The following is a 19525-nucleotide window of genomic DNA, read 5'->3' as shown; positions in this document are numbered from 1 at the left end:
TTAAGGAGTATACAAAAAGGTGTAAAATATGACATCAAAAATATAAAGCATAGTGAGAAGGAATAAAGATGTAGTGCTTTTAGAATGCATTCAAACTTAAATAACTGCCAACTAAAAATAGACTGCTATATACATAGTTTGTTGCATATGAACCTCATGGTAAACGCAAACCAAAAATATATAATAGATACACAAACACAAAGAAAAGGAATCCAAACATAACAATAAAGAAAGTCATCATTAACAAGGGAAGTGAGAAAGAGAAGAAGAAAGGAATGGACAACTATAAAAATAACAGAAAACAACAAAATGGCAATAAATATATGCCTAACAATAATTACTTTAAATGTAAATGGACTAAATGCTCTAATCAAATGACATAGGGTAGTTAAATGGATGGAAAAATAAAATCTAAATGCTGCCTACAAGAGACTCACTTCCAATCTAAAGACACACAACAACTGAGAATGAAGGAATGGAAAAAGATATTTCATGCAAATGGAAACAAAAAGAAAGCTGGAGGAGGAATACTTATATCAGACAAAATATATAGGAAACTAAGGCTGCAATAAGAGGCAGATAAGGGCATTACATAATGATAAAGGGATTAATCCAACAAGAAGATTGCAGAAGTACAATAATAATAGGGGACTTTAACACCCCACTTACATCAATGGATAGACCATCAATACAGAAAATTAATAAGGAAATACTGGCCTTAAATGACACATAAAACCAGATGGACTTAATATATACTGAACAATCTGTCCAAAAACAGCAGAATACACATTCTTCTCAAGTGCACATGGAAAATTCTCCAAGACAGATCATATGTCAGGCCACAAAACAAGTCTCAATAAATTTAAGAAGACTGAAATCTTATCAAGCATCTTTTCTGACCACAGCAGTATGAAACTTGACTTCAATTACAAGAAGAAAACTGGAAAAAAAAATACCTGAGACAGGTGAAAATGAAAACACAACATTCCAAAATCTATGGGACACAGCAAAAGTGGTCTTAAGAGGGAAGTTTGTACCAATATACGCCTACCTCAAGAAATAAGAAAAGTCCTAAATAAACAATCTAAACTTACACTAAAGGAACTAGAAAAAGAAGAACAAAAGCCTAAGTTTAGTAGAAGGAAGGAAATAATGAAGATCAGAACAGGAATTAATAAAATAGAGACAAGGGGCACCTGGGTGGCTCAGTCAGTTAGGCATCTGCCTTCAGCTCAGGTCATGATCCCAGGGTCTTAGGATTGAGCCCCACATCAGGCTCTCTGCTGAGCAGGAGCCTGCTTCTCCCTCTCCCTGCTGCTCCCCTTGCTTGTATTCTCTCTCTGTCAAAGAATTAAATAAAATCTTTTTTAAAATAAAACACAATAGAGACAAAAAATAGAGAAGTTCAAAGAAACTAAAACCTGGTTCTTTGAAAAAAATGGATAAAATTTTAGCCAGACTAATCAAGGAAAAATAAAGAGCCTAAATAAATAAAATTAGAAATGAAAAAGAAGTTACAACTGATACCACAGAAATACAAAAAATTATAAGACAATAATACAAATGATTATATGCCAACTAATTGGACAACTTAGAAGAAACAGATTAATTGCATAGAAACATATAATCTTCTAAGACTAAATCATGAAGAAATAGAATATCTGAACAGACAAATTACTAGTAATGAAATTGAACCAGTAATCAAAAACCTCCAAAGGCCAGGACCAGATGGCATCACAGGCAAATTCTACCAAACATTTAAAGAAGACTGAATACCTATCATTCTCAAACTATTCCAAAAAATTGGAGAGAAAGGGACATTTCCAAACTTATTCTTCAAGACTGGCAATACCCTGTCCAAATCCAGACAAAGACACTACAAAAAAAGACAATTACAGGCCAACATCCCTCTTGAACATAAATGTGAAAATCCTCAACAAAATATTAGCAAACCAAATTCAACAATACATTAAAAAGATCACATAATATGATCAAGTGCAATTTTTTCCAGGGATGCAAGGACAGTTTGACATCCACAAATCAATTGATGTGATACACCACATTAACAAAACAAAGGATAAAAATCATATGGCCATCTCAGCAGATGCATAAAAAGTATTTGACAAACAAATCATCTTTGACAAAGCAGGAAAAAACATGCAATGGAAAAAAGACAGTCTCTTCAATAAATGGTGCTGGGAAAATTGGGCAGCCACATGCAGAAGAATGAAACTGGACCATTCTCTAATACCATTCACAAAGATAAACTCAGAGTGGATGAAAGACCTCAGTGTGAGACAGGAATCCATCAAAATCCTAGAAGAGAACATAGGCAGTAACCTCTTTGACATCAGCCACAGCAACTTCTTTCAAGATACATCTCCAAAAGCTAGTGAAACAAAAGCAAAAATGAACTTTTGGGACTTCATCAAGATAAAAAGCTTCTGCACAGCAAAGGAAACAGTCAACAAAACAAAGAGGCAACCCACAGAATGGGAGAAGATATTTGCAAAGGACACTACAGATAAAGGGCTGGTATCCAAGATCTATAAAGAACTTCTCAAACTCAACCCCCAAAAAACAAATAATCAAGTCAAAAAGTGGGCAGAAGATATGAAAAGACACTTCTCTGAAGAAGACATACAAATGGCTAACAGACACATGAAAAAATGTTCATCATCATTAGCCATCAGGGAAATCCAAATCAAAACCACACTGAGATACCATCTTACACCAGTTAGAATGGCAAAAATGGACAGGGAAAGAAACAACAAATGTTGGAGAGGTTGTGGAGAAAGGGGAGCCCTCTTACACTGTTGGTGGGAATGCAAGTTGGTACAGCCACTTTGGAAAACAGTGTGGAGATACCTCAAAAATTTAAAAATAGAGCTACCCTATGACCCAGCAATTGCACTCCTGGGTATTTACCCCAAAGACACAGATGTAGTGAAAAGAAGGGCCATATGCACCCCAATGTTCATAGCAGCAATGTCCGCAATAGCCAAACTGTGGAAAGAGCTGAGATGCCCTTCAACAGATGAATGGATAAAGAAGATGTGGTCCATATATACAATGGAATATTACTCAGCCATCAGAAAAGATGAATATCCAACTTTTACATCAACATGGATGGGACTGGAGGAGATTATGCTAAGTGAAATAAGTCAAGCAGAGAAAGTCAATTATCATATGGTTTCACTTATTTGTGGAACATAAGGAATAGCATGGAGGACATTAGGAGAAGGAAGGGAAAAATGGGGGTGGGGGAATTGGAGGGAGAGATGAACCATGAGAGACTATGGACTCTGAGAAACAAACAGGGTTTTAGAGGGAAGGGGGGAGGGGGGACTGGTTAGCCCGGTGATGGTTATTAAGGAGGGCACGTACTGCATGGAGCACTGAGTGTTATACAAAAACAATGAATCGTGGATCACCACATCAAAAACCAATGATGTATTGTATGGTGACTAACATAACATAATAAAATTTAAAAAAATAAAATAAAATAAAGTATTTGACAAAATTCAACAGCCACTTCTGATAAAAACTCCCAACAAAGTGGATATAGAGGGAATGATATAGAGGGACTGTACCTCAATATAATAAAGGTCATGTATGATAAAATGATAGCTAACGTATAAGCTAAAGCTTTTCCTCTAAGATCAGGAATAAGACAAGTATGCCCACTCTTGCCACTCTTTTTAACATAGTATTAGAAGTCCTGGCAATAGCAATTAGGCCAGAAAGAGAAATAAAAGTCATTCATATTGGAAAGGAATTAGTAAAACTGGCCCTATTTCCAGATGACATGACACTATATGTAAAAAACACTAAGGCATCTACTAAAAAACTATTAGAATAAGTGAATCCTGTAAAGTTGCAAAATACAAATTAAATAATTAAATATGCAAAAATCTGTTGCTTTTCTATGCAATAATAATGATCTATCGAAAACAAATTAAGAAAACAATCTAATTTACAACTGCATCAGAAATAAAATACCTAGGAATCAATTTATCCAAGGAGGTAGAAGACTTGTACTCTGGAAACTAAGACACTGATGAAAGAAACTGAGGATGACACAAGTAAATGGAAAGATAAACCATGCTCATCAATTGGAAAAATTAATATTATTAAAATGTCCATATTACCCAAAGCAATCTACAGATTCAATGCAAGACCTACCAAAATACCAATGGCAGTTTTCACAGAACTAGAACAAGTAATCCTAAAATTTGTATGCAACCACAAAAGACCCAAAGAGACAAAGCAACCTTCAGAAAAATGCTGTATTGTGTTCCCTGATTACTTTCTTACATCATATACTAAAATAAACATAATTTTAAAGACTTAAATGCCAGACCTGAAACCATAAAAGTCATAGAAGAAAACATAGAAAATTACCTCTTTGACATCAGTCTTAGTGATATTTTTTAATATGTCTCCTCAGGAAAGTACAACAAAAGCAACAATAAACAAATGGGACTACATCACACTAGAAAGCTTTTGCAGAGAAAAAAACTTAAAGAAAAATAAAAAGACAACCTAATGAATAAGAGAAGATATTCACAGATGATATATCTGGTAAGGGGTTAATATCCAAAATATATGAAGAATTCATATAACTCAGTATCAAAAAATCATCCAATCCAATTTTTTTAAAAAATGGGCACTGGATCTGAAGAAACATTTTCCCAACTAATCATAGATATGGCCAACAGGCACATGTAAAAATGCTCAACATCACTAATCATCAGGGAAATGCAAATCAAAACTAAAATGAGAAATAACCTCATACCTGCCAGATTGGCTATTAAGAAAAAGATAAGCAATAACAAGTATTTGTTATTGGTGAGGATATAGAGAAGAGGGAACCTGTGCACTGTTGTTGGGAATGTAAACTGGTGCAGCAACTATGGAAAATAGAATGAAAGTTCCTCAAAAAATTAAAAATTAAAAAACTACCATACAATCCAGTAAGTCCACTTCTAGGTATTGTAGAAAACAAAAACACTAATTCAAAAAGACATATGCACCCCTTTGTTCATCACAGCATTATTTATAATAGTTATGATATGGAAGCAACCTAAATGTCCATTGGCAGATGAATGGATAAAGAAGATGCAGCATAGATAGATGAATGGATAAAGAAGATGTGGTAGAGACATATGATGGAATATTACTCAGCCATAAAATGGAATGAAACCTTGTTGTTTGTGACAACATGGATGGACTTAGAGGGTATTATGTTAAGTGACATAAGTCAGACAGAGAAAGACAAATACCACATGATTTCACTTATACATGGAATTTAAAAGACAGAACAAACAAAACTAAACAGGGGGCGCCTGGGTGGCTCAGTTGGTTAAGCGACTGCCTTCGGCTCAGGTCATGATCCTGGAGTCCCTGGATCGAGTCCCGCATCAGGCTCCCTGCTCGGCAGGGAGTCTGCTTCTCCCTCTGACCCTCCCCACTCTCATGTGCTCTCTCTCATTCTCTCTCTCTCAAATAAATAAATAAAATCTTAAAAAAAAACCAAAAAACTAAACTAAACAGAAACAGACTCATAGATATAGAGAACAAACTAACATTTGCCAGAAGAGGAGAGAGAGGAGATGGATGATACAGGTGAAAGGAGTAAAAGGTACAATCTTCCAGTTAGAAAGTAAATATGACATGGGATATGATCCATAGCAAAGAAAATATAGTCAATAATATCCTAACAATTTTGTATTTTGATGGATGATAACTAGACTTATTATGGTGACAATTTCATAATGTATATAAATACTGAATCACTATTGTTGGACACCTGAAACTAATACAATATTGTATGTCAATTATTCTTTAATGAGAGCCAACTTGTTTCTTGGAAAAGATAAACAAAATTGACAAACCTTTAGGTAGACTGACCACATTAAAAAAAAAAGAGAAATAATTAAATGAGAAATAAAGTGGGGACTTCACTACTAATTATACAGAAATATACTAATTATAAGAAAGTATGATTAGCAATTATACACCAACAAATTAAATAACTAGATGAAATGGACAAATTCCTAGGAACAAATAAATTACCTAACCTGACTCAAAAAGAAATACAAAACTCAATAGAGTTCAGTAATTATACCTCACCAAACAAAGAAAACTCCATGGCCAGATGGCTTCACTGGTGATTTCTACCAAATATTCTAAGAAAAACTAAAACCAACTCTCAAACAACTCTTAGGAAAAAAAAGTAGAGGAGGAAAGACCACTTGCTAACTCCAAGAGGTCAGCATTACATGTTGACAAAGTCAAAGACCTGAAAAGATCTTATAGACAAATATCCTTCAACAAAATACTAACAAAAAAATTAAACAACATATGGAAAGTTTATATACCATGACCAAGTAGGATTTAACTGATGAATGCCACGGTGGTTCACCATCAGAAAATCAATCAAAGCATTGTGGTCTGAAAACATACAAGGAATAATCTCAATCTTTTTGTACCAGTTGAGACCTGATTTGTGACCCAGTATGTGATCAATTCTGGAGTATGTTCCATGTGCATTTGAGAAGAATGTGTATTCTGCTGCTTTAGGATGAAATACTCTGAATATATCTGTTAAGTCCATCTGGCCCAGTGTGTCATAAAAAGCCCTTGTTTCCTTGTTGATCTTCTGCTTACATGATCTGTCCATTCCTAAAATTTGTATGGAACCAGAAAAGACCCAGAATAGCCAAAGGAATGTTGAAAAAGAAAACCAAACCTGGAAGCATCACAATTCCAGACTTCAAGCTGTATTACAAAGCTGTAATCATCAAGACAGTATGGTACTGGCACAAAAACAGACACATAGATCAGTGGAACAGAATAGAGAACCCAGAAATGGACCCTCAACTCCATAGTGAACTAATCTTTGACAAAGCAGGAAAGAATATCCAATGGAAAAAAGACAGTCTCTTCAACAAATGGTTTTGGGAAAATTGGACAGCCACATACAGAAGAATGAAACTGGACCACTTTCTTACACCCATACACAAAAATAAACTCAAAATGGATGAAAGACCTAAATATGAGACAGGAATCCATCAAAATCATAGAGAATAACACAGGCAGAAACCTCTTTGACCTCAGCCACATCCTAGAGAAGAATACAGGCAGCAACCTCTTTGACCTCATCTACAGCAATTTCTTGCTAGACATGTCTCCAAAGGCAAGAGAAACAAAAGCAAAAATAAACTATTGCGACTTCATCAAGATAAAAAGCTTTTGCACAGAAAGGGAAAGAGTCAAGAAGATTAAAAGTCAACCTACAGAATGGGAGAAGATATTTGCAAATATCTTATCAGATAAAGGGCTAGTATCCAAAATCTATAAAAAAAACTTATCAAACTCAACCACCAAAAAGCAAATAATCCAGTCAAGAAATGGGCAGAAGACATGAACAGACATTTCTCCAAAGAAGGCAGGCAAATGGCCAAAAGACACATGAAAAAATGCTCAACATCATTCGGCATCAGGGAAATACAAATCAAAACCACAATGAGATACTACCTCACACCAGACAGAATGGCTAAAAAGTCAGGAAACAACAGATGTTGGCAAAGATGCGGAGAAAGGGGAACCCTCTTAACTGTTGGTGGGAATGCAGACTGGTGCAGCCACTCTGGAAAACAGTATGGAGGTTCCCCCAAAAGTTAAAACTAGAGCTACCCTACAACCCAGCAATTGCACTACTAGATATTTATCCAAAGGATATAAACATAGTGATTCGAAGGGGCACATGAACTCCAATGTTTATAGCAGCAATGTTGACAATAGCCAAACTATGAAAAGAGCCCAGATATCCATCAACCTATGAATGGATAAAGATGTGGTGTGTGTATACACACACACACACACACACACACACACACACACACACACACACACACAGTGGAATATTACTCAGCCATCAAAAAGAATGAAATCTTGTCATTTGTAATGACATGGATGGAACTAGAGGGTATTATGCTAAGTGAAATCAGTCAGAGAAAGACAAATACCATATGATTTCACTCATATGTGGAATTTAAGAAACAAAACAGATGAACATAGGGGAAGGAAAGGAAAAATAAAATAAGACAAAAATTGAGAGGGAGGCAAACCATGAGATGTTAAACTCTAGGGTTTCTGGAGGGGAGGTCGGTGGGGGGAAGGGATAATTGGATGATGGCCATAAGAAGGGCACTTGATGTAATGAGCACTGGGTGTTATATGCAAGTGATGAATTACTAAATTCTACCTCTGAAAATAATAAAAAATAAATAAAATAAACTTAACCAAGGAGGTGAAAGATTTGTACACTGTAAACTACAAAACATTTCTAAAAGAATTAAAGACAGAAATAAATGGAAGGACATCCCATGTTCACAGATTGGAAGAATCAATATTGTTAAGATATCAATACTACCCAAAGCAATCTACAGATTTAATGTAATCCCTGTCAAAATCCCAACTACAATTTTGTAGAAATAGGAAAATTCATCCAAAAATTCATATGTAATCTCAAGGGATCTTGAGTAGGCCAACAATCTTGAAAAGGAAGAACACTTTTGGAGGACTCATACTTCCTGATACCAAAATTTATTATGAAGCTAGAGTAATCAAAATAGTGTGAAAATGGCATAAAGACAGACATATAGACCAATAAAATAAAATAAAGAGCTCAAAAATACACCTTTGCAAAAATGGTCAAATTTTTCAAATGCTGAAATCATTCAATTGGGAAAGGACAGTCTTCAACAAATGGTGTTGGAAAAATTGGATATCCACATGTGAAAGAATAAAGTTGGACCTATATCTTATGTCATATACAAAAATTAACACAAAATGGATCAAATACCTAAGTGTAAAAGCTAAAATCATAAAACTTGTAGAAGAAAATATAAGGGAAAACCACATGACATTGGCTTTGGCAATGATTTCTTGGATATGACACCAAATGCACAAGGAACAAAAGAATATGTAAATAAATTAGATTTCATCAAAATTTAAAATTTTTCTGCATTAAGAATGCCATCAATAGAGTTAAAAGGCAATCCATGGAATGGGGGAAAATATTTGCAAATTACAGATCTGGGATAAGGGATTAATATACAGAATATACAAAGAACTTCTACAACAACTACCCAATGCAAAAATGGGCAAAGGATTTAAATAAACATTTCTCCAAAGAAGATACACAAATGGCAATGAAGTATATGAAAAGCTTCTCAACATCACTAATCATTAGGGAAATTCATATCAAAACTACAGTGAAATACCACTTCACACATTATAATGGCTATTATTTTTAAAAAGCACAGAAAATAATAGGTATTGGTGAGGATGTAGAGAAACTGAAACCCTCATTAAATGGTACAACCACAGTGGAACTGAGGGGTATTCTAAAAAGTACCTGACTGATTCTCCTCCTCAAAACTGTCAAGGTCATCAAAAAACAAAAACACCTGCACATTGAACCTAACCAGGCTGACTGTCTGCTAAAATATAAGATTTAAATAGGAACCAGTGTCTCATAACATAATACTAGAAATGTCCAGGATATAATAAAAAACCATTCATCATATCAAGAACCAGAAAAATCACAACTTGAATGAGTAAAAACAATCAACATATGCCAACACCAACATGACTCAGTATTGTAATTATCTGGTAAGTATTTGAAAGCAATTATGATTAAATGCTTCAAAGAGCAATTATGAAGACTCTTGAAACAAATGAAAAGGGAAAATCTCAGCAAAGAAATAGAAGTTATAAAAATGAACCAAATAGAAATAAAGTTGAAAAAATAAATAAAACAAATACACTGGATGGATTCAATAGCAAAATGCATATGACAGGAAAGAATCAGTGAACTTGAACACAGATAAATAAAATTGACCTTATTTGAACAACAAAAATAGACTGAAGAAAAAATGAACAGAACCATGACATCTATAACAATAATAAAAGATCTAACATCATGTCATCCAGGCCCCAGAAAAAGAGGAGAAAGGGTGTGGAACTGAAAAAAATATTCAAGGAAATAAAAGCTGAAAATTTCCAAAATCTGGCAAAAAGCATAAACCTACAGGGCTCATGTAATTCTGTTCTATTTTTGTACCTGCCTGTGAGTCTCTCATTATTTCAAATAAAAAATTTTTAAAAAGAGAAAATGACAAAAGAAAATGACCTCAAATCCTCTTGTTTGTGATCACCTCAGGGATAGAAAGCTATAAAAGAGTAACTATAATTTATTAAACCCTTACTATGTACCAAACCAACCTTATGATTTTTTTTCTCCATGACAATCCTAAGAAGTGAAAATGATTATTATAATAATAACCACCTAATGTTTTAGAGCTTGCTATGTGCCAGACATTGTGCTAAGTGCTGGGTAGTCATTATCACAAAGAATCATCAAAAGAATCTTATGACCTAGGCACTACTAATTATCTCCATCGTATAGATATAGAAACTGGTGACCCAGATCACAAGTTCCACAATAGGAACAAGAACCGAGATTTAAAACTTGAGGTTTAAAACAGCAATAAATTTAAATTAAAACCCATGCAAGAATAGGTCAGATTAGCAGTCTAAACTATAGAATATTTAAAGGAAAATGAGATTTCATTCCTGTAATACTTTTACATTGTTAAACTACAGTAGGGAGTTTTCTAAAAAACCTTCAGCCTAGCTGTTATCATATATTCTAAATCAATGAGGTAACACATCTGACAAAGGAATATGTTAATATCTATTCCTATGCTAGTACCAAGCAGCTTTAATATGGGTAGAGGCATTTTGATATCAAGCAAACTAGCAATACATTCATCATCAGTTTCACTGAAGGCAGCATAGCGTGATGAAGAGCATGAGCAATGAGATCAGATATGAACTCTTGCACCACTAATTGAATGGTACTGGCAAATCATGTCTATATCTCAGATTTCTCATCTGAAAAATGGAGATAACCACCCTGATCCAAACTCTAGTGAGAACGTAATTCTGAAATGTTCTAAAATACCACATTAACATACAGAAAAAGTATGCAAGTTTAATACTTGACCATGAAATGCAAATATCTTAAATTGGCTAATACATATCTTAGTAAGTATAAGCACCTTTTCAATTCCTCTAAGCTGTAAAATAGAAAGTACCTCATCACAGTGAGAAAGGGAACTCATCACAAACCACTCACTCTTCCCTTATCCACAGGACTCCTGGCAAACTCTAAGTGATATTTTGGACAACAAAGATCATGGTGTAAATATCATTTCTACTTGTTACTGAAATATTCTGCGTTAAAACATGCACATACATGCACAGATGCAAGCATGCACATACATAGACACAATGTCAATATTTATTACCTCCTTTCACCTTGATAGCTGATGTAGAAATATCAAATGATAAAACACTCCATACTGGTTCCACCTGTTGTGAATCCTTCTGACCATGAGCTTCCTCTCACTCTGGATCATCCAGCTGTGTGTGTGTGTGTGTCTGTGTGTGTGTATGAAAGAGTCTGAGAGCATGTTAATGTGAAATAGAAAATGTAAAAATACAGCCATCTTTCACCATTTTCATGAAATTGCCTTGTGAAATTTTTATTTCAACACCAATCTTACTAAATAAGACTGGTTGGAAAGCTTTTTTCTCACATCAAGTGATACAATCGATTGGAATGCTGAACCTTTTGTATGTTTAAATTAATACACAGATTCTGCACTTTACAGAAGCAGTGAATCGCAAACAGATGATTAACATATTACAGACTGATTTCTTCTACCAAATACGCCTACACTAGTATTGACATTGAAGTACTCAGTAGGTGTCAGAACCAGTAATACTCCTTTTATACACACTACTTCTTGTATAGATGTACATACCTGTATTTATATACGCTTGACCCAAATCTGTCCTGGGCCCAAGGTGCCATTGTACTTCATCAACCAAAAGGTATCTATTCTGCAGGTATTTGAAATCAAAACCTCCCACACTGTCCAATTCTGGGACTCTCCTCTTGTCATCCACTTAAGTTTCTCTTTCCCCCAGGTGTGGGTCAGATCAAATGTTAACCACGCCAGGACCCTCCCTCCACGCTGCCACCTATCATTGCCTTCCCTCTGGGTACCTTCGCTTTAGCAGACAGACAAGTCGACCTTGACTTCAACGTGGAAGAACGCGCCTCCATTCCCGACCTCCTTCAAAGCCACAGACAGCACCCCGACCCGGGTATGCCTCGGCCAGAACTGCCTTTCTTCTTACCGGCACAGGCACTATTACACACACAATATGGTTTCGTAAACCACCGGAGCCGGGAAGACGACTCACCCATTCCTTTTGACCAGCATGCGCGCACACGCGCGCGCGCGCACACACGCACGCACGCACGACCGCGCGCACAAAGGCCGAAGAGGAGACATACAGTAGCGGCCTCCATGATGATTAAGCCCTGTCTCCCCCGCCCCCATGTGCTCTCGCACACGCCCTGACAGAGAAGTTTCACCGGGGCTAGGGTCCTTTATGACAAATGACCATTACCCCCCTAACTTCCTTCCCACTTTACCCCATCCCATGCGGGTCCGCACGTGAACACACACATGCGCGCGCGCACACGCAAACCTCTGCAGAGCCAGGAGAAGTGAGGAGGTGTGTGCACATGCAGAATGGAGGGCAGTGATTACCCGTTGGCTGCATGACCTGGAGAGTTTTTATTGTCTTAAAACACCCTGAGAACAGGTCAACAGATGGATCATTAGAGTAGTTTTTTAAAAAACAGGCTGAGATTGTTTACTTTGGGACAGTCTTTTCTCTTTTACTTTAAAACCTGTATTATTTGACAAAAAAAATTCAGAGAAAATATATTTCAGAAATGTGTTCCATGTAAACTTATTCTTTATAATTATTTTTTAAAGATTATATGCTTTAAAATAATAAGCTACACGTTGCATATATCTGTGTAACTAAAAAAATGTTATGTACCTATGGATGATATATAATTTCGTGATTCTTATTTTCTGTATTCTATTTTTCTCTGGTTTCCAAATATTTTAATTTAATAATGCACCATTGGCCAGTGAACAAATGGCCTGTGGTGAGTGTTGAGTTTGGTGTACACAGCTACGAAGATAATGAATGCATTCAGTGGTGAGGAAGTAACACCATAGTCACTATATTTTCCTCATCATTAACCAGGCTTGTCAGTATCTTAAGTACTGCTGCTAAATTTGCCACTTAGCTTCCTTAATACTTGCAGAAATCCTGGAGATTTTGTTATTAAAATGCAGAGTATACTCTTTCACTTTTTGTAAATTAGAAAACAAATTACAAGGACAATTATTAATAATTTAATAAAAATTTACTGCACTTTCACTGTATACCAGTTTTGAATATTTCACAGATATAAACTTAGTAATAAAATAACATAGATACACCTATACAGCACTCCCTATGTGCCATGCATATTTCAAGCACTTCATATAAATCAATTAAATCTTCATAATAATCTATGAGGTAGATATGCAATTATTATATTTTTACAGATATGAAAACTAAGACACATAAAGTAACTTGTACAAGGTCACCAGACTAATAAGTTACAAAATTGGGATTTGAACTTAAGCAGCCTGGCTTCAAAGACTAACCACTCTACCATGTGATATATAATACTAAATACTACAATTTACACTATAAATTTTTATGTACCCCAAAAATGGAATGTTATTGTATTTAGGTATTTCAGTATATTCCCGGGAAATACCAAACTTCTAACAAGGCCCAATAGCCACCTCAACAACCCTTTCAGGACTGTATAAATGATACATTTTTTAAAGAACAATTATAAAAATATTAAGGTAAAAATCCTATTCTTAGTCACACTTGGGCACTAAATCCTAGTATGTGGGCTGAAACTTATGGCCTACCCTCAAAGCCTAAAGTTCCTTTACACTAGTCTAAACCCAAATCAAATGAACATCCATCCCAACACAAGCTAAGGGAGTGATGACAGGCTCAAATTTCATCCCTGAGAAGGGGTGAAAGAGAAGGAAATATAAAAAGCAGTCCCTGACATTAGGAAACTGGCCTGATCCACACAGCTAGGCCATGCTATTCTTCTATTGGATATAAACCATCTCATAGAATACCAACCTCAAACAAGGTTATCCTGGGACTGTAATAAAATGAGACAAAGTAAGGCCACCTAATTTTGTCTAAGCACAGACAAAAACAAGGTCACTGTGTCACTCACAAAATCCCAAACACCACTGCCATTCTAGCTAAAATGAATGGCTATGACCTCCTTACCAATTACAGCTGTATCCTTGTTCTAGTCTCTCCTCCCTATGGATGAGATTTATTGAACTACCAACCATTAAATTGTCCTATAATATAGAGTAAACCCCCACTTCCACAGAACCTCCATCAAATCACACAACCAAAGCCCAAATTCCACAATGTTTTCTAACACTTACTTACTGATAACATACAGTGTCTCCTTAGGATGTGTGTTCTCTCTCACGGCAATGACGGAGACTATGGGTATGTTCAACTTGTTCAACTATGTTCAACTTGGGCATGTCCTTGTTCAACTATGGGTATGTCCTTGATGGTCTTTAGCTAGACACCACTGACATGAGGGATAAAGCAAAGGTCAGAAGCAGTTTTACTGCTCTATCTCATGGAGGCTAGAAAAAGGGACAGGAGGGACTTCAAGATGCCTAGCCCCCTCTGTAAAATAGAGGGAGAGATACACCCATGTTTCTGATTTTTAATGCACAGTAACAGTAACTACAATTAAAAGAGGCCCAATCTTTGTTTTGTTGGGGGGGTTGGAGGGTCAGGAATTTAACAGAGGTCAAGATTGAGGGTGGTGAAGAGTATGAAAATGTTTATATTTATCAAGCATACATTGGAAGTATTTCCCAATTTAGGTTCCCCTATAATACTAAATTGTTTCTATTTTCCTATACCCTGTCAACTATTGCAACCCCAGAGAAAAGCAAGTGAGCATTTACCATTGTCCCTGGGAGAAAGATATATTAGAGGAGGGTCCTATCCAGATAGGAAATGGAAAGAAAACGCCCCTATCTGCCTCCTCAGTTGATTGTAAAGATGAGGCAGGGGTAAGAAAATCAGGCAGTGTTATAAACTTACCTCTCTGAGCCAAAATCCGAAGGAGGCATGTTCAATAATGGAGGAATAAGTCACAAGCAGAAGAGCTTTTGTTCCACTTTCATCTTATAATTCTGTGGGATCACATCACAATCACCTGGGATGGAAGAGTGGATAGGCAGCAATAACGAGACACAGTTAGCACTTCCTAGCCGCTCTCAGATCTCACATGGCTTGGAAGGGATTTAAAAATTCCGTTTTTCCCAGAGGGATAGATGTGACCTTCAGAGTCTGCCAAAATGGGAAGCCAAACCTCTGGGTTTCCACATATGAAGAAGGCAGGGTCAGCTCTGAGACAAGTCAGCTCTCTAATCGACCACATCCTATTTCCCCAGTCAGTGCACTCCCCCACCAACGTCATAAAACAATATAAGCCCCTCTACATCTAGATGACATTGTGGAAGGTAGGTAAATCTGAAATATAGACTAACATACAGGAGCCTGTTATTTATAACAGTGTTTAAATTATGAAATAGCAGCAAATTTACTGGATTAAAACTGAGATTTTTGTTTCCCTGCAAACTTGGGGTGTGGAAGTGGACTCAGGATTAAAATTAGATTAGTTAAAAAAAATCTGAGTTTCTTTGCACATCTAAATATAGTGTTAGTAAATCTGCATGCATATTTAAACACAGAAAAATAATAGAAAATAAGTGAAGACATTAACAGTGCTTATCTTTGGGGAGTGGGTATGTGGATTTTGGTTTAATTAATGTGTTTTTTAGTATTTTCCAGATGTTTTCCAATGAACATAATACTTTTATGAGAAAAAAAGATCAGTTTTAAAACAGGATACACTCTGAAGTTTTTATTTATTTTATTTTGCAGTGAAAGAACATGAAAAAAAACTTCAAAATGGTAACATGATTACTTCCAATGAATGATTAAATGTACTATAGGAAGAGAAATTATACACTGTGATTACAGTTTACAAAATTACACAGAACAATATGTGGTGATCTTTTGAGAGTACTGTGATTAACACTTCACTGATAAACACCAACCTCAATATAACTAAGTTTTATTATTTATCATGGTCACATAAAATACAAGAGCCTATGGACAAGCTGTTATTAACAATAAATGTGGTTTTGCCTGAAACTCTTAACCATATGCAGGCTTCTTAAGCATTCAAGTTTTAAATTCTACTGTATTTTTATTGCAAAATGAAGCAGGTACAACAGAATTAAACCCACTAGATAAAGGATGAAGAAAACACAAATATAAAAAACAAACAACAACAGCAGAAAACCTTGGGTTGGTTCTCCAAGATTTTCTTTCCAAATAAATGACTTCATTTAGCAGTTCCAATAATATTCACAGCCACAGACTAATAGCTACATGATAAAAGGACTTTAGAAGGATTCAACTACACAACACTATATTAATATTTTAAATCATCTACCACAGTTTACATTTCTTGAAAGCATTCTACTACTAAAATGCAAGATCAAATGAATTAGTATTTAAATTTCCCTTATACTTCTGAGACCTATGTTTTAAGTGACACTACAAGAAAAAATTCAGAACACAAGACTGTAATTAACTTCTTATATCTTGAGTAACGATCTAGGGCAGTTAATGTCAGGGCCAGGTACACTTTGCTTTTAGCGATCAATGTCTTCCACTATTGCCTCCAGATTTTTGCAACAGGCTTTAACCTCCTCAATTGCAGCCATCCAATTATCATAAATAATTTTGTCATAAATTGCATCATTAACTTCCCTAACTACTCCCTCCTGCTGAGACTCAAGTGCATCACCTGAGAAAAACAATACTGATCTTGGGATTATGTAAGTACGTAAATTGTGACCAAGTAAAAAGTCATCATTTCCATCTTTTCCATTTGAGCTGATTCCATGAGGAGTAAAGAAATTGAAGAATGAATCCTTGGGAAAATTTTCAGTTACAGTTCGGATTGTTCCCCAGATCCGGTGTTTCTGCTTCTTCCTGATGGTTTTCAAAGTGACATTCTTTCCTTCATTCCAATCTATCTCACAGCCTGTGCAATACTCAATCGCGGTTCCCCTATAGGGATGGGGGTCATAATACGCCAGTCTTGACTTCAGCACATAAGTCTTTGTTAACAGCTCATTTTTGAAATATTCATTGGGCTTGAAGTGAAATTCTAGTGTGAAACTGAGAGGCTCACCAGGATCTGAAAGTTTCACTTTAATATCTGTTAGGAGCTTCAGAATAGGCTCGTCATATTTCTTAATCAAAGGAGTGAGTGTGTCAACGTTTTTTAAGACAGTCAGCCAAAAATCAGGAATTCCTTTAGGATCCTGTTCTTCTTTATTCTCTTCTCCAGTAGCCTCAATGCCATCATCATCATCATCGTCATCGTCATCGTCATCATCCTCCTCAACAGCATAATCATAATAATCTCCCTCATAACCATCATCCTCATCCATATACTCATGCATCAGGCCCTCCTCATTACCATACATCTCTTCCTCATCATACATCGCATCATCATAGTTCTCAGAGTCTGAGTTATATTCACATTCCTCTTTTGTAGGTTCATAGATTGCATTTATGATCTGACGTCTTTTTTCCAATAAGGGTTGATACATTTCAGCAAACTTTCTTTCAATGCCATGAAATTCCCTCAGAAATTTGGATTCTAGATTGGCCACTCTAGTTTGAAGCTTTTTGAGGGCTAACACACGGTACTTAACTTTCAAAGGTAGACTTTCAACGAAGTCTGTATCTAAAAGATAACCAATAAGTCCTTTTGGACGGTCTGAATCCTCATCAGTATCTTCATCTTTTACCCCGCCTTCCCCGGACCCAGCAGCAGCATCTTCACCTTTTCCCCCTTCTTCCCCATGCCCAGCGGCGGCTTCTTCACCGCTCTCCTTATCATCTCCAGGCCCAGCTGCGACATCTTCACTGCGCTCCGGCTGTTCCCCGGGTCCCTCCATCATTACCTTATTACCAGCCTCTTCTTGACTAGATTCTAACAGTTCCTTGTGGTCGGCTGACTCGGCCATTTTTCAAAGGACCGTAACGCGTAAGGTGGCTACCGCCAAGATAAGGAGACCTGGCCTCCGCAGGGAAAGACTCACCGGAATAGCAGAAGCGGCGGTGGTTGGAGCAGAGGTGGAACGGGCAGTAGTGTCTGGGCTGCGGGAGTAACGGTGGAGGCTGCTGCCGGGATGAAGGCTGTGCTGATGCTGTGAGAAGCGGACAGAGGCAACCGTAGCCAGGGCTTGAGTGCAGAGAGTGGCGATGGTCAGTCTTGGAAGAGCGAGCCAGAGACTGCAGAGAGCTGCAGTGGGCGGACCCTTCGCAAGCAGCAGCTGCTGCAAGAAAAAAACGGTGCCGCAATATGATTACGCAGCTGTCTCTTGACTAGATTTTTCTCCCGGCAAAGAGTTGGCTGCGTCACTCCCTCCCTCCCCTACGACTCTGCTCTAATCTCATTTGCTGGGCTGGGCGATTGACAAGTCCTGAGCCAATAAATTATTAGATCTAGCAAGTTTTCCAGCTCTGCTCACCTTCCCAGGTTCTCTAATATAGCTGATTCATCCACCTCTCACTTATCCTCCAACCCCCTCCCGAGTTTTCAGAAACCTAGATTTTATTTGTTTATTCTCTCAGTTTGTAACTGGTATTATAATATCAAAAAAAAAAAAAAAAAGCTAAAAAAAATACTATCTAAAATGTAGGACAAGGCCAGAGGACAAGGCATCCACCCATCCTAAATCTGTCCCTTTGATTTTAGCCGCAGGCTCTGGAAAGAGGAGAGGTGGGGGCGGGGGGATTTATAAAGATAGGCTAGAAGGGAAAACACTTAAAAAAATTAGCGATCTTGGTCTTAGGATGGTGTAATTGTCAGTGATTTAAATAGTCTATATTTTGTTTTTTACTGTATTTTCCACAAGCTATATGGTAAGTGAGCAGTAATTTTAAATTGGAAATGCCTCCTAACATTTCCTGGGGTGGGAGGGGGGACAAAAGAGGTGGTTAGATGAGGGTTAGGGTGAAATAGGGCCCATGATAAAGATCCAAAGTGCTGTATCCAACTGACAAGTGAACACACAAGACAATAAACCAGTCTTATCAGTAACTCAGTCCTAATACTGACTTGTCTCTTCCTCTTTTTGGATACTGGCTCTCAAGCCATTGGGCATTTTAAAAAGAAATGTTCAAATGTAAAGTAATATTTATTTAAAAAATCATAGCATTTGCTTGACACTTTTGAGTTACTGAAAATAATCTAAATCTCAGCATTAAAGACATGGTTAAATACATGATACAGGATGGAATACTATGCAGTCATTTTGAAAATATCTTCTGGATAGGAATCATTGATGATATTTATTGTCCA

General features: G+C 36.6%; 1 protein-coding gene across 6 annotated transcripts in view; it reads right to left on the bottom strand.

The window, feature by feature from the left end:
- The window catches only part of NAP1L2 (nucleosome assembly protein 1 like 2), a 236007-nt gene that overhangs the window by 84590 nt on the left and 131892 nt on the right, over positions 1–19525 (bottom strand). For 4 of the 6 annotated variants that reach the window (XM_078064736.1, XM_078064737.1, XM_078064738.1 and 1 more), the window contains exon 1: positions 15172–18564. In XM_078064736.1, the coding sequence (XP_077920862.1) occupies positions 16797–18185 (1389 nt within the window). In that variant the 5' untranslated portion in view covers positions 18186–18564 and the 3' untranslated portion in view covers positions 15172–16796. Of the gene's footprint in view, positions 1–11384; positions 11667–15171; positions 18565–19525 lie in introns of those variants that run through there. The other 2 variants (XR_013444694.1, XM_078064739.1) reach the window with 2 other exon arrangements.

The sequence above is a fragment of the Halichoerus grypus genome, chromosome X (genome assembly GCF_964656455.1).
Source record: "Halichoerus grypus chromosome X, mHalGry1.hap1.1, whole genome shotgun sequence".
Taxonomy (NCBI): Eukaryota; Metazoa; Chordata; class Mammalia; order Carnivora; family Phocidae; genus Halichoerus; species Halichoerus grypus.
The sequence above is the reverse complement of the archived record's forward strand: the minus strand, read 5'-3'. Positions and strand labels throughout refer to the sequence as shown.